Genomic DNA, 16,518 nt, shown 5'->3' with positions numbered 1-16,518 from the left:
CTGTTGGGAAAACAGCTCACGCAGATCCTCTCTCAGACTCTCCGGATCCAACTCTTTTTCTGATGCTGGGCAGATGCCAGGGGCACTCTGCCCTGTAGCCAGCACTTCTGCTGGGGCGATAAACACTGGGGTAGTGTCCAAGTGCTGGGGAAACGGCTCACTGAGGTCACCCCTCGGACTCCCTGGATCTACCTCTGAGGGTGGGCAGAGGCCAGCGGCACTCTGCCCCGTAGCCAGCGCTTCTGCTGGGGGGATAACCACTGGGGTAGTGTCCAAGTGCTGGGGAAACGGCTCACTGAGGTCACCCCTCGGACTCCCTGGATCTACCTCTGAGGGTGGGCAGAGGCCAGCGGCACTCTGCCCCGTAGCCAGCGCTTCTGCTGGGGGGATAAACACTGGGGTAGTGTCCAATTGTTGGGGAGGGAGAATTGCTTCCTCTACTCCCGGTGGGGGTATCTGCTGTTGGGAAAACAGCTCACGCAGATCCTCTCTCAGACTCTCCGGATCCAACTCTTTTTCTGATGCTGGGCAGATGCCAGGGGCACTCTGCCCTGTAGCCAATGCTTCTGCTGGGGCACCAGATGAGATACTCTGGACTTGCTGCTGATCACCATTTCCCAGCCTTCCAGCGCCTGTCTCAACTCCCCCTTCTGAGACCTTCATGCTATCAGCTTGTCTCGCTGCCTGGTGGACCTCCGGTGCGTTCCGGCATTCTAGCGCTCGCAGTGCCCTCTGTATCATCGCTGCTTCTTCCATTGCAGTTAGTACGGGAAAACGCAGGGTCACTCCTGGCCCCATTTGCTTCTCATCTTCATGACTGTCTGCTATTTCTCTCGGACAGTCCCAGGCAACGGGAGCCATGCCAGGCTGCTGATCACCGTCAAACAGCCGCTTGTAGGCAATCTCGAGCTCCCATTCCTGCTCAACCAGGAACTCCAATTCCTCCAGGTCACACGCCTCGTCGGGGAGGTCCAGCACCTCATCTCGGAAATCCAGAATGTGTTCCAGCCGCCACTCCTCATCGCTCCCAAAGTCTGGGTCTCCGTACATTTTTTGATGGAGCAGCCCCACGCCGCCATAGCCAACGCCTTCTGTTGGGCTGCCATCTGCTGTACCTGGCCACAGTTGAGCCGCGAACCACCGGAGGGCTCTGTAGCTGGCGTCCAGCCTCATTTCCTCCTGGACCAATCTTCCGAGCTCCGTCTTCCCTTCATCTCGCGGTCGTTCCCTCAGGAACACCTCTCGCGCACGGTACTGCTTCCGGTACATCTCTGTGGAGGAGGGAAGGATCTTCCCCTGATGGTGCCGCTCGTGGCTTAGCGCCTCATGCCAGAGTTGCCGGCGGATCACATCCTCCCAGCCGAGCCTGGTGTGCTCTGTCGCTGGTCCCCGATGTTGCTTCCGCATGCCTTGCAGCCTCCTCCCGAACTCCGCTCTCATGCTGGCTGGTCCCCGTATCACTCCTCGGCAGCTGCCCAGATCTTGAATCCTGGTGGTGGTTTGGATGTCCTGGACTGCAGGAGACATCCCACCGCTGCCAACCAATGTAACGGATCTTTGTACCCCAGCTGGGCACATCCGCCGAATCTGTGTCTCCTGTCTTCCAAACGCACCCACAGCCTGCAGAGAAGCCATATCCAGCCCGTAACCCCTCAATCACGAGACAATCCACACAGGTGTTGAGGGTTAGCCATGCAGAGCTTAAACTGTTTATTACATTCCAAGACAACAGTTTTACATACAGTTAGGGGAACTCCCCTTAGCCTTTCCACAGAAGGGGGGGAAGGGAACCAACCAATGAGAACTGAACATTTGTACATTTGAAACAAGCAGTCTTAATACACACCCCCTGCGGAGAGATGTCTCCAACTCAGACCATTGTCTGCCATGAATCCACACACTTAGACACAGAAACAGGAGGGGGGGGGGGGGATGGGTTGTAACATTACATTACATTAACTCAATGCCATGAGTCAGTTGTTCAGAGGATGAATAAAGGGAAAATAAAATGCAATGTCCCAAACTCATAAGAAAATGACACAAAGGGGTTTACAATCCAGGAACAGGGTGATCCGTCACCCATAGTGACGGCTAGTACCGTCACATCTCTTCCCCCCCAAAGGTAGACTAATCCAGGTACTAGACCTCCAACTGGTCTGTGCCTGAATTAGTCGGGTAACAAATCCCAAAAAGAGTCAATGTCTGTTTGCCTGGATAATTCGTCGGCGTTGCTTCCCAGGCCAGTAGTGGATGGTAAAGTCAAAAGGCTGCAGCGCCAAACTCCAGTAGCTTCTGGCCCATAGTCTGTCGGTAGGAGGCTTGCGCACAGTCCCCTCCAAAACACACAGTGACAGTGGGTTCTGTCACAGTCTACTTTCCAAAAAGGGGTCATTTGGGGGGTATTTGTACTTTCCTGACTTTTTAGTGTCTCAAGAAATGAGATAGGCCTTCAGTACATCAGGTGTGATCAAGTGTGATCAATTTTCAATGATTCGCACCATAGCTTGTGGACTCTATAACTTTCACAAAGACCAAATAATATACACTTACTTGGGTTATTTTTACCAAAGATAAGTAGCAGTATAAATTTTGGCCAAAATTTGTGAAGAAAAATTACTAATTTGCAAAATTTTATGACAGAAACAAAGAAAAATGCGTTTTTTCACAATATTTTCAGTCTTTTTTTATTTATAGCACAAAAAATAAAAAACCCAGTATTGATCAAATACCATCAAAAGAAAGCTCTATTTGTGTGAAAAAAAGGACACAATTTTTGTATGGGTACAGTGTTGCATGACTGAGTAATTCTCAGTCAAAGTGTGAGAGCGCTGAAAGCTGAAAATCGGTCTGGGCAGGAAGGGGGTGAAAGTGCAATGTAGGCAAGTGGTTAAGAGCTGCAAAAAAACTCTCAGGCCCGGCACAGACATAAGGCTGCAAAGCGTCCATTTTATTAGTAAGTAATTAAAAACAAAATTAGCAGTATTAAGCAGTAAAAGAAAATGTCAGGAGCAAAAGATCGCATGAATGACAATCCAAGTTTGCTAGCATACATGGTCCTGAGGTCCTTTATGCATGCAAATACTGATGACTGTAATGTAGTAGCCATTGGATGGTAAATGAAGCAGGTGGGCAGACAACATATGCTCGTGCAAAGTTCTGCAGGATGTTAAACACCGGTCTCTAGATCCCAAACTGAGACAGCACGCATAAATATGCTCCATATCAATATGGTTATCAGAAAGAGGGAACCAAAATTGCCATTATAGTTTACTACTTTATTAATCACTGCTCAAATAAAATATTGCCCTCAATTATTGGTGCCCCCTGGGTGATTTGCCGATTATTCTAGATGACATTCTGGAAGTGAAAAAACTGGTAGGGGTGGGGACTTTTGGTACCGTAACTTCCGCCAGTTGGAACACACGCTGGTTTCTGGATGGATCGAGCAGCACCGATCCCTCTAGAGTATTTACCAAGTCATCCAGGTGCCAGGGGGGCACCAATAATTGTTGCTGAGTGCAATATTTTATTTCATACTGAGTGATATTTTTTAAAACAGTACTACACTATGATGGCAATTGATTCCCTCTTTCTGTTAACCATATGGATATGGAGCATATTGACCAGTGGAAAGTTTAACGTGGACCAGTGATTACAGCACAAAAATACCTCCTTACGTATAGGTGGCTTAGGTGGTCGATAGAATCTGGTGAGTGCAATCCCAGATGGGGGCACCAGTGGTGAAAGGCTTTGGTGTGAGATTAGAGGGAATTGGTTTTGCACAGCCACTTTGGCAAAAAATAAACCGTGAGAACTTCTTGAAGCATTTTTACTGATACATTTATGGAAGCACCTTTTCAAAAAGGACGTATTGCACTTTTAGGAGCTTTTGCAAATTTATTATTAGCACAGTGCACTTTATTTAGTTCTGGTTACATTTTTTGCACGTTTGCACAGAATTTTTGTGTCTTGGACATGTTTAAATGTATGAGAAACACATAGTAGGAGCAATGATAATTTTGTTTGATTTGGAATTTTTTGAAACACTACAGTTGCACAGTTGAAAAACAGTGGGTATGGCTGCTTTTTTTTTTTTTTAATGCTGAATTAACCTTATATGGTAGTTAGTCCCCCCTATTTACAGCAGCCGCTACTTGCAAGCATTTTTTAACCTTTGCGTAGGTAGTTTAGGGAAAAATATGTAATGCATGTTGCTTCCAGGTTCTTAATAGATGGAGTAGGTCAGGACATTTGTATGTCTCACCCCTCTCTACCTGGTGGCAACTATCATGCCGATTTGCAGGTGGGACAGGGCAGCCTGCAAAATAAGTTGGTGGGGTGTCGCACTAAAGGAGGTGCATGGACGCGATCTGGCAGCTGTTTAGTCATCGGATTGCTTCCACTCGATCTACATACATAGTGTTTAAATCCTAACCGCCCCTGCTTCTGATGAAAGACAACAAAGGGTTCAAATTCATAATTTTTATCTGAAAAATCAACAGATGCACAACTCATACTCTATATAGTTTAAAAACACTTAATGCAAAATCTGACAAGAACACAACTTGTCAGTGTAGAAATTAATAAACATTTCATGGGCAAAGAGACCTCTCAAGTAGCACCTAAACTTGATGGATGACTACTTTCTTCTCTAAGCAAAAGAATACAAACGTATACATTAAACTGACAAAAGAAGATTAAACAAGAGGCTTTTCTGTTAAATAGAACAGACATCTGATCATCATGTTTTATCACACATTTTGGTAAATCAGCTGGTAAATAAATCAATTATCACATATGTCAAAACTGAAATAACCACAATCTACTTACTGCATCTCTAGTAAAATCAAGGTCCCCAATGATTCCTCTCTCTCGATTAATAGCAAATATGTTGTTTTCATGTAGAGAACCAATAATTATATTGGCTGCATGCAGGGTCTGCATGCCTTGTGCAACCCCGTTCATTACTTTCACAATCTCCTGCAGAAAATAATTAAGATTTTTGTAAGGGATGGTACTATTTACAGCTTAATCAGTTGTACAGATGTTTGTAAATATGTGTTTTGAAAGAGAAGAAAGGCCAAAAGCGCACTGGTCATAAAAATATTGATTTTTAATTCATACCTGTAAAATCCCTTTCTTGAAGTACATCATGGGACACAGAGCCATAAATCATAACATGTGGGTTTTAAAGCCACCTATAGGTGAAGGACACTGGCAACCAATCAGAATTGATGACCCCCTTTATAACCCCTCCCATACAGGAAGTACCTCAGTTTTTGTAGCAAGCAATTAAAGACCCCACAGAAGTGGAGAGGGACCTATGTGTCCCGTGATGTACTTCAAGAAATGGATTTTACAAGTATAAATTAAAAATCTATTTTTCTATTCGTACATCACGGGACACAGAACCATAAATCATAACATATGGGATGTCCCAAAGCAATGCATCTGAGGGGAGGGGGACACAAAAAAATCCCGCTATCTGACCCTTAGAAGGATTACACCGCCACCTGCAGCACACTGGCCAAAAGCAGACTCCTCCTGGGTCTCAACATTCACTCTATAGAAACAAGTGAATGTATGCACCGACAACCAGGTCACGGCCTTGCAAATCTGAGCCATAGAGGCTTGATGGCGATGTGCCCAAGAGGCACCTACTCCTCTGGTAAAATGTGCCTTAACAGGAAAAGTTGAAACCTTTCCTACTAAACCATACGCCTGGATAATAACCTGGCGAATACAACAGGAAATCGTAGATTTAGATGCTGCCAACACCTTTCTGGGGCCTTCTGGCAGCACAAACAAGTAATTGATCTTACGAATCTGAGCTGTTTCCTGTAAATAAAATTTAAGTGCACACATTACATATTTTCCTCCTCTGAGTGAGGATCTGGAAAAAAAGAAGGTAGTATAATGTCCTGATTCAAATTAGAGGCGGACACTACCTTGAGCAAAAAATCTGGGTGAGGACGTAAAATCACCCTATCTTGATAAAATATGAAGCATGGCTCTTTACAAGAAAGAGCTGCTAGTTCCGATACCCTTCTAGCCAAGGTTATCGCAATCAAAAAGACCAGTTTCTTGGTCAAAACAACCAGGGGAACCTGCCCCAGAGGTTCAAAGGGCTGTTTTTGCAAAACTGCCAACACCAAATTGAAGTCCCAAGGACACAACGGTGGCTTCAAAGGTGGAAGCAAATGCAATATTCCCCCGGACAAAGGTTTGAACCAACGAATGGTAAATGATCGGTTCCTGAAAAAAAAACGATAAAGCTGAAATCTGCCCTTTAATCATGCTTTCATATCTAGCCCTGCTTGCAGGAAGGATAGAATTTGCCCGATAATATATGTGCAGGGATGCCATTTCCTGGCTTCACACCAGGCAATGTAGGATTTCCAGACCCTGTAATAAATATTTCTAGAGACTGGCTTCCTGGCGTTTATCAGTGTATGAACTGCGGGGCCAGACACATCCTGCTCTTCCAAGATTAAGGCTTCAATAGCCAAGTCATCAAATTTAGAAACTGTATAGCAAGGTGGAATATTGGACCTTGAGAGCGCAAGTCTGGACACAGTGGAAGGACTCAGGGCCTCGTCACTGCCAACCTTTGGATTTGTGCATACTAAATCCTCCTCAGCCAAGCTGGAGCTACGAGAATTACTGGTTTCCCCTCCAGCTGGATCCTGTGCAACAAACGCGATATCAGCTGTACCGGAGGAAATGCATAGATCAGGGAATCCCCCAAGGAGACACAATGAGGACTCCTCCCAAGGAGTCACAAAAGCATTCACTCCGACTGCGGATCCCGGGTCCTGGACACAAATCTCTCCAATTTGTTGTTGAACCTGGATGCCAATGGATCTACATCTGGGACCCCCCAGCGTAGACAGATCAATTGAAAAATCTCAGAATGTTAAGACCAATCCCCCAGAAACATCTATTGATGGCTCAAGAAATCTGCCTGCCAGTTCTCTATTCCTGGAATGAACACTGCTGTCAGGCATGGCACAAACTTCTATGCCCAGAACAGGATAATATCCACCTCTTTCTGGGCTGATCGACTCCTTGTGCCTCCTTGATGGTTGACATAAGCCACGGCCATGGCATTGTTGGATTGCACCCTGACAGGGTGACCCCGAAGTCTGGGCTTCCAGAATTTCAGAGCCCGACTGACTGCACAAATTTTCAAAAACCATTTCCCCTGGACAGTGGCTTCCTCCAGAATCGCTCCCCAGCCGGAGAGACTGGTATCTGTAGTCACCACCTTCCAGGTCACTGGAGGAAAGGATTTCCCCTTCACCAGATTTCTGGTCAACAATTCAGACTCTGTCGCACTCTTGGTAGCAGAGATATGGACCGGTCCAAGGACTAAATTCTTCCATTCCATGCAGACAGAACATTGTTTTGCAAGGGTCTGGCATGTAATTGAGCATAGGGAATTGCCTCGAATGTGGACACCATCTTCCCCAGTAACATCATGCAAAGACGTATAGACGGATATCTCAGTATTACTATAGACCAAACCTGACCCATCAGGTCTGAAACCCTTCTTGCTGGCAAGAATATCTTTGCCTGTACCATGTCGACAAGAAGCCCCAGGTATTCCAGACTCTCAGTTCAGTATCCAACCCAGATGTTCCAAAAGATGTACTGTCTGAAGGACATTTCGACTTAGAGCCGATGCTGATCGATCGATTAGTAATAGATCATCCAGATATCCTATAATAGATATCCTTTGGGACCTTAGAACAGCCAATACTGGAGCTAGGATCTTTGTGAACACTCTTGGAGCTGTGGCCAACCCGAAGGGCAGGGCCACAAACTGGATATTATGGTTTACAATCGCAAAACAAAGGAACCTTTGCTGGGTCTGAAATATAGGCACATGAAGATATGCATCCTTGATGTCTATGGATGCTAGAAATTCTTCTCCCTGCAGGGAGGCTACGAGGCTGAACGAATTGATTCCATGCGGAAAGAACGAACGTTCAGAAACTAAATCAGTGCATTAAGATCCAAAATAGGTCTCACATTGGGATTATGAATAGGTTTGAGTAAAAACCCTTGAACCTTTCGTTTTCTGGAACCTTGGCTATCACCCTCTGAGCTCTCGGGTGGTCCAATGCCTGAGAGATCTTTCTTTTAGGGGATCTGTGGGTATACTGGACCTCACAAACCGAGGATGCAGGAACACCCAAAATTCCAGCTTGTATCCCTGTGAAATGGTGGAGACAACCCAGTTGTCTGGAATTAACTCCACCCATGCCCCAGAGAACTGCAGGAGCCTTCCCCCCTACCCAACCAAGGCAAATGGGGGCGAATCTTCACTGAGAGGGCTTAGAGGAAGACTTGGCTGATCTCTGGGCCCAGGGCTTTTTCTGACCTTCCCCCGAAGGCTTGGGTCCACATGCAGACGGTTGAGGTCACCACTGCCTGGAATTGGAAGCACTGGTATTATGTGTGCTGGGGATCTTAAAGGCAGGATGCCTGCTTTTCCTCTTTACAGGTAGCAAAGTACCCCCCCCCCCCAAGATCTTTTGGATATATTTATCTAGATCATCAACAAAAAGGCATTCTCCCTGAAAGGTGGAAGCTAGCCAGTAAGGGTCCTTTCAAACGAACCGCCTTCCGATGAGCTCCGTTCTCTGCTCAGCGGGGATCTATCCGCCAATCACAGCTGAGCAGGCGGATGACAGCTCCGTCCCCGCACTGTGTGCATAGAAGGAGGTGTCAGAGCCCCGCTGCTCTCATCCGATCCCCTGGACGGATGGAAAATAGGGTTTCTATCCGTCCGGATTTCTCGGACAGGATCGGATGCGGATGGCAGCGGGTGTTCGCGGACATGTCTCCGCTGATATCCGCTACTCCATAGGGAAGCATGGAGGATTCGATCAGATCCGTCTAAAAAACTGACAAGGCGGATCTGATCGGATCATCGTGTCAAAGGACCCTAATATTTTACATGGAAATTCCGCAGACCAGCTCTTTAACGAAAGGATTCTGCGCATATGCACTTCAGAGCAAACTGTGACATTTACCTTATGAAGTCCGTAAGAGCATCTACTGCGAAACACAAAGTGCGAGGTAGATCTGACAGATCTTCCATAGACTCTCCTTGCTAAAAATATGCACTGTTACTGTAATAATCCAGAAAGCATAAAGTATGTAGCGCCAAAGGATAAATACAAGCAAAGTGTATATCAAATGACAAAAAATATGTAAATATATAAATAAATATAAATATGCATCACAATAAAGGTGCAAGTGCTCTTAAATTCTGTGATAATAAATTAATCCAGGTGGTAAAAAAATAATTCCATGAATGATGAGAATACTTTAATAAATAGTGTCACAATAAGTGCTCGTGCAAATAAATACAGGTCCTTCTCAAAAAATTAGCATATTGTGATAAAGTTCATTATTTTCTGTAAAGTACTGATAAACATTAGAATTTCATATATTTTAGATTCATTACACACAACTGAAGTAGTGCAAGCCTTTTATTGTTTTAATATTGATGATTTTGGCATACAGCTCATGAAAACCCCAAATTCCTATCTCAAAAAATTAGCATATTTCATCCGACCAATAAAAGAAAAGTGTTTTTAATACAAAAAAAGTCAACCTTCAAAAAATGATGTTAACTTATGCACTCAATACTTGGTCGGGAATCCTTTTGCAGAAATGACTGCTTCAATGCGGCGTGGCATGGAGGCAATCAGCCTGTGGCACTGCTGAGGTGTTATGGATGCCCAGGATGCTTCGATAGCGGCCTTGAGCTCATCCAGAGTGTTGGGTCTTGCGTCTCTCAACTTCCTCTTCACAACATCCCACAGATTCTCTATGGGGTTCAGGTCAGGAGAGTTGGCAGGCCAATTGAGCACAGTAATACCATGGTCAGTAAACCATTTACCAGTGGTTTTGGCACTGTGAGCAGGTGCCAGGTCGTGCTGAAAAATGAAATCTTCATCTCCATAAAGCTTTTCAGCAGATGGAAGCATGAAGTGCTCCAAAATCTCCTGATAGCTAGCTGTATTGACCCTGCCCTTGATAAAACACAGTGGACCAACACCAGCAGCTGACATGGCACCCCAGACCATCACTGACTGTGGGTACTTGACACTGTACTTCAGGCATTTTGGCATTTCCCTCTCCCCAGTCTTCCTCCAGACTCTGGCACCTTGACTTCCGAATGACATGCAAAATTTGCTTTCATCCGAAAAAAGTACTTTGGACCACTGAGCAACAGTCCAGTGCTGCTTCTCTGTAGCCCAGGTCAAGCGCTTCTGCCGCTGTTTCTGGTTCAAAAGCGGCTTGACCCGGGGAATGCGGCACCTGTAGCCCATTTCCTGCACACGCCTGTACACGGTGGCTCTAGATGTTTCTACTCCAGACTCAGTCCACTGCTTCTGCAGGTCCCCCAAGGTCTGGAATCGGTCCTTCTCCACAATCTTCCTCAGGGTCCGGTCACCTCTTCTCGTTGTGCAGCGTTTTCTGCCACACTTTTTCCTTCCCACTGAGGTGCCTTGATACAGCACTCTGGGAACAGCCTATTCGTTCAGAAATTTCTGTGTCTTACCCTCTTGCTTGAGGGTGTCAATGATGGCCAGCAGTCAGGTCGGCAGTCTTACCCATGATTGCGGTTTTCAGTAATGAACCAGGCTGGGAGTTTTCAAAAGCCTCAGGAATCTTTTGCAGGTGTTTAGAGTTAATTAGTTGATTCAGATGATTAGGTTAATAGCTCGTTTAGAGAACCTTTTCATGATATGCTAATTTTTTTAGATAGAAATTTTGGGTTTTCATGAGCTGTATGCCAAAATCATCAATATTAAAACAATAAAAGGCTTGCACTACTTCGGTTGTGTGTAATGAATCTAAAATATATGAAAGTCTAATGTTTATCAGTACATTACAGAAAATAATGAACTTTATCACAATATGCTAATTTTTTGAGAAGGACCTGTATATCTATTGATCGCGCATAAGCATTCACAAGTGGAAAAAAATATGTGAAAAAAGTCCATAAAAAGTAGGTATTTTCTTCTATGCTGTGCTGGTATCAAGTGACCAAGTGCTGGTGCTTCAATATCAAAGTGCATTAATGGTAACGCTGGCCACTCACCTCCTGGTTTGGCTCACAAGTTATAATGAGACCAACCCGCTTTTTGCGCACACAGGTGCTAAAAGGCATGGATAGGTTACTTCCTCCTGTCCTCTCTCTGGATAAAGGTGCTTCAGGTAAGATATAATGGCCAGATCCGCAGTGTCACTGACACAGTGAAGGGGATAAGGTTGTCACCTCCTCACAATCCTCTCTCCAACGTCACGATAAGGTACATGTATAAAATAAACACAGCGATCTAGTGCGCTCTGTAACAACTACTTTATTGGGGTAAAAATACAGCAAAACACTCACATGGACTGGCACTCAGCCAGTGCAGGCATGGACAGCGATATGGGTGCTGCAGTGTGTGCAGGCTCCTCCCCCGCTGTTGTCACATGGACTGAGGGCCAGTCCATGTGAGTGTTTTGCTGTATTAACTCAGTTCTCCCAGGGGAGCCGCACTGCCGCAGTAGGATTACTGTGAGCAGTCGTCAAAGTGGTTAACTAGCTGCACAGCAGCCATCCTGTGTGAGAAAACCTATGATCCACAGTAAAGGAACATTGATTATTTCTCAGAGGTGTTGAAAAATAAAAAATAAACACAAGTAAAAGCACATACACACCCTGACTAATATTATAAAGTATAAATTTACAAATATTTTTTTTAAACTACTATTCCTCTACCATCCTCCACCCTAAAGCATCATAAGTTAATCCTCAGAACTGAGTTATGGGGTTAAAATATAACAAATACAAAAAAAAAAAAAAACACATTTAAAACCTATACACACCTTTATTAAAATAATAAAGATTATTTATTTATTTTTTTTTTAATTACTACCCTGCCATCCCTCCCACCTTAGCTAACTGTATTCATTTCCAGAGACATTTCTTTTAGGAACGGTTTACACAGTGCCCACACATGAATCGCACAGAAATGTACTGTGCATTTCTATGCGATTCAGATTGCATGTAAAATGTACTCCATTTGCGATCTGCAGTGGGTGTTGATAGAAAGTTAATGACACCCCAAACGCAGGTTGCAAACGCATTGCATTTTCCCACACCTGTCCACACTGGACTGCATGGTACAAAAGATCCGGTTACAGTGCGGTTTAAAAAGTAGTGAATGCACTACTTTTGGTGCAGCGTGGTGTGATTTTAGCCCATTCAAAACGAATGAGCTGAAATCGCACGGTATAGAACCACATGAAAATTGCACAGGAAAGCACAGCTAGCTTCTGTGCAATTAATATGTAGGCCAAGTATGAACCGGCCCTGAATGGGCTAAAATCACACTACACTGCACCAAAAGTAGTGCATGCACTACTTTTTAAACCGCACCGTAACCAGATCGCATGCTACAAAAGTAGCATGCGATCCGGTGCTGGCAAACGCACTGCATTTTCAACCTGCATTTGGGGTGTCGTTACCTTTCTATTGACACCCACTGCAGATCGCAAATGGAGTGCATTTTGCATGCGTTCTGATCGCACAGTAACTCTTAGTGCATTTCTGTGTGATTCATGTGCTGGCATGGTGTGAACCGGCCTTTAGAAAAAGTACATATCAATCCTATGTGTCAGCTGCCAAGCATCAGACATGCTAAGGCATACATTAATCTTTTTTTTTTTTCAACCACCGAGTTAAATGAAAAAATGACTTGAATCACCCACTCGATTTATGTGGATGGGGGAATCTATTCCACTGAGCTATTGTGTTCTGACGGCAGGGATACTTCCCCTCTGTTAGAATACTGATCAGTACTGCAGGCTATACCTGGCAGCACTAATTGATCAGGGATAAACCCGACAGGCTGGTTGTACAGAAGTTGATCTACCACTCAACTTCTGTATAACCAGCCTGTCCATATGTTGGTGGAATTTCAGTTGGTCCGTGCTGAACCAGCCAAATTTCCATCCATGTATAACTGGCTTAACCACTTAAGCCCCGGAGGATTTTCCTGCTAAACGACCAGGGGGTATTTTGCGATTCGGCACTGCGTGACTTTAACAGACAATTGCGCGGTCGTGCAACGCTGTATCTAAACAAATTTGGCGTCCTTTTTTTCCCACAAACAGAGCTTTCTTTTGGTGGTATTTGATCACCCGTGCGATTTTTACTTTTTGCGCTATAAACAAAAAAAGAGCGTACATTTTGCAAAAATAACAATATTTTTCACATTTTTTATATGAAATTCCCCAAAAAAAATGTAAAAATCAAAATTTTTTAAAATTTTCGGCCAATTTGTTTTATGCTACCTATGTTTGGTAAAAAAAAATCGCAAAAAGCGTATTTTGATTGGTTTGCGCAAAAGTTATCGCATTTACTAACTAAGGGAAAGATTTCTGTCATTTTTGGTGTTTTTTTTTTAACGCGTAATGGCGGCGATCTGCGATTTTTTTTGTGGTACTGCGACATTGGGGCGGACAGATCGGACCCTTGACTGACATTTTTGACACTTTTGGGGTTACCAGTGACATTTCTACAGTAATCAGTGCTATATATATGCACTGTTACTGTAAAAATACACTGGTAGTGAAGGGGTTAACTTTATTTGGGAGGGAGGGGCTGTGTGTGTCCCTAGGGGCGTGCTTTCTACTGTGATTGGCTGTGGCTTGAGCTGTAAGGACACTGATCAACGGATCTACATAGTAGATCCATGTGATCAGTGTTTTTACAGCGAGGAGAATGACAGGTGGCTTGTTTACACAAGCTGCCTGACATTCTCCCTCTCCCCCGCCGATCGCAGAGTGACCGGCGGACATCGGGTCCGCTGGTCACACGCGCGGGGGGGCCTCACAGGCGAGCCCCAGAGCCTCACAGGCGAGCGACGTAGACCTACGTCACTCTGCCTGTGAGGGGCTGACTGCCGCAGTAAATATACTGTGAGCAGTCGGCAAGCGGTTAAGATAGTGGTCTCATGCAGTAGGAAATATGCACCTCTGTCACTGAGGTCTACTGCTCACCTTTCTCAGCATAGATGTCCACTCTGCTCTGCCATTATATATGCATGATATGTGAATGCTGCAGACACAGGGTTCTAGATGAACAAATACCCTGCAGCCTCTAATAGTGTTCTCCTGAAGCACTTACTGACCACAATGAGCAGTGAAATTCCTCTTCTACACTGAAAAAAGGCCTTAACACCTGGTCTGACTAGGTGTTAAATCCAGGGGTTTTAACACCAAGTTTACACTGGTTTTAGGACTCTTCTGAGCAAACACGGGTTACTAAACTGGTACATTCCTATACTAACACTTTAGTTATCACAGAGACAATACCGTAAGGTGAAGAGATGTGATATTTGGTTCCTACCTTAGTTAACATGGCTTACTAAACATGTCTTAGGGAATTACCACCCTGATTCACTGATAAAGCTTAACACCACTTAACACCTGTTTAACATCGGTTCCTAAACGTACACCTTAGGCCCCTTTCACACACTCCGTCCGTTGGACGGAGTCCGTTTTTCTCAGCGGGGAATCCCCCGCTGAGCAGCAGGAGGACAGCTGTGTCTCCGCGCTGTGTGCGGAGACACAGCTGACAGTTCCCCATGCATCTTTATGGGGGAAATCGGATGTCAACGGACCATCAGTCCGTTCTCACCCGATCCCATCCGATCCGCTGGACGGATGGAAAATAGGGTTTCCATCCGTCCAGATTTGACGGATCGGGTCGGATGTCAGCGGACATGTCTCCGCTGACATCCGATGCCCCATAGGAATGCATGGGGGGGACCGTTCAGATCCGCCAAAAAAACGAACAGGTGGATCTGAACGGTCCACCTGTGTGAAAGGGGCCTTAGTGTGAACAGTGATCACTGACTGATTGCATTGGAAAACTATGCACCTGAGGAAGCAAGTGAGAGCCATCTTCTGGAAGGAGAAGGCAGCTGCAGGGTGTGTACTAATGAGGTCACCTAGTGAAGTCCTTTCTGTGTCTTAACAGTTTCATGTCCTAAGGTCTGTCCAGGAAGTTTTTATTTATACAACAAGCTGGACACCGAGGTAAGGGCTGTGTAGAATAGAATAGAATGTTTTTTTAATTTCTGCAAAAGATGTACATAATGCTATATTGGTACATATGGGAGCTGAATTTTAAAAAAATAAGGGGAAACATATTCTTTAAAGCTGAAGTTTATTACAAAATGATTTTGAGACCTAGTTTTATTGAGCTAATGTATCTATCTGTAATGAAGAATGTCCCGTATAGTGTAATCTTCAATACAGGAGTATCAGGCTCAGAAGACTGTCCAGCGGCTTCTCCTGTGCTGGACTACCGGGTGCAGGGGGGTTGCCAAGGCGATGCGTTTGAGGGGCATGCGCTCCTTCTTCAGGCCTACTAGAGCCATGTTAGGGGTGAATTTAAATAGGATCGAGGACGTTTCTCCTGGGTTCTAGCTTCCACAGTTGGAGATCGCTATTGTATTGTGTATGGGCACATTATAATGTATACAATGAATTTAAAAACAATAAAATTAGATAAAAGAAAGGGACAATACAAACTGTTCGAGGATGCAATATAAGATAAGGCCAAAGCGAAATGTATATGTGTGCTTGCGTGGAAGAAGTGGGCTGCGGTCCACTGAAGAAATAGCAGTGTGTGTGTGTCAATATGTGTTAAAAGGCAAAGGGGAAAGATATGTTCCATAGATGGAATAAAGAAAGGGAGGTGGTCTGGGAAAATTTATTACATATATTTGTATGTGTAGACCCACATGGTGAAAAAATAAAGAAAAAAATAAAAAATAAAAACTAAGAGATGGAGGCTAGATTGGTAATGCAATAGAAAAGAGAGAATGAGAATGAGAATAAAAATAACAAAATTAAAATAAAAATAAAAAGAATAAAAGTAAAAATAACAATGAAAATAAAAAAGAAATTCAAAATAAAGATAAAAATAAAAATGGAAATGAAAATGTAAACAAAAAATATAAATGAAAATAGAAATAAAAATTAAAAATGATAATGACAAATAACGATAAAAAAAAATGTATATAAAAACAAAAATAAAAATTATTTCGGATCTGCTGGAACTGAAACCAGGAGACCTGTGTTCTTTCAGATGCACCAATGCCTAAGGGGGTGGAATAGTGGCATAGGAAAATACCCAGTGGCTATAGAAGTCAAAACAAACAGAAATCTAAATCTATATGTGTACCTGAACAGCAGTATTGAAGATTATACTAGTGTGTTGGTTTCTATTTCCTCATTCAGGCCCCCGGGAACCAAAGTATCGAGGGTATAGATCCAGTATGTTTCTTTCTGGCAGAGGCATTTGAAACGTTCTGCTGTTGGGAAAGTGTTGGGGATGGATTCGATGATCCATACCTTGAGGCCCAGAGGACTTCTGGTGGTATTTGAGGAAATGACGACGGACGCTGTGCTTGTCACATCCACCTTCTACAA

At 44.2% G+C, this 16,518-nt stretch overlaps 1 protein-coding gene across 1 annotated transcript in view; it reads right to left on the bottom strand.

The window, feature by feature from the left end:
- LOC309556304 (serine/threonine-protein kinase 31-like) overlaps positions 1-16,518 on the bottom strand; it is a 417,430-nt gene that overhangs the window by 91,778 nt on the left and 309,134 nt on the right. The window contains exon 14 of the mRNA XM_082258745.1: positions 4,831-4,980. Within this exon, the coding sequence (XP_082114871.1) occupies positions 4,831-4,980 (150 nt within the window). The remainder of the gene's footprint in view (positions 1-4,830; positions 4,981-16,518) is intronic.

This window comes from Pelophylax lessonae (assembly GCF_965119305.1).
Source record: "Pelophylax lessonae genome assembly, chromosome: 5".
Lineage (NCBI taxonomy): Eukaryota > Metazoa > Chordata > Amphibia > Anura > Ranidae > Pelophylax > Pelophylax lessonae.
This window is presented reverse-complemented; position numbering and strand designations above follow the sequence as displayed.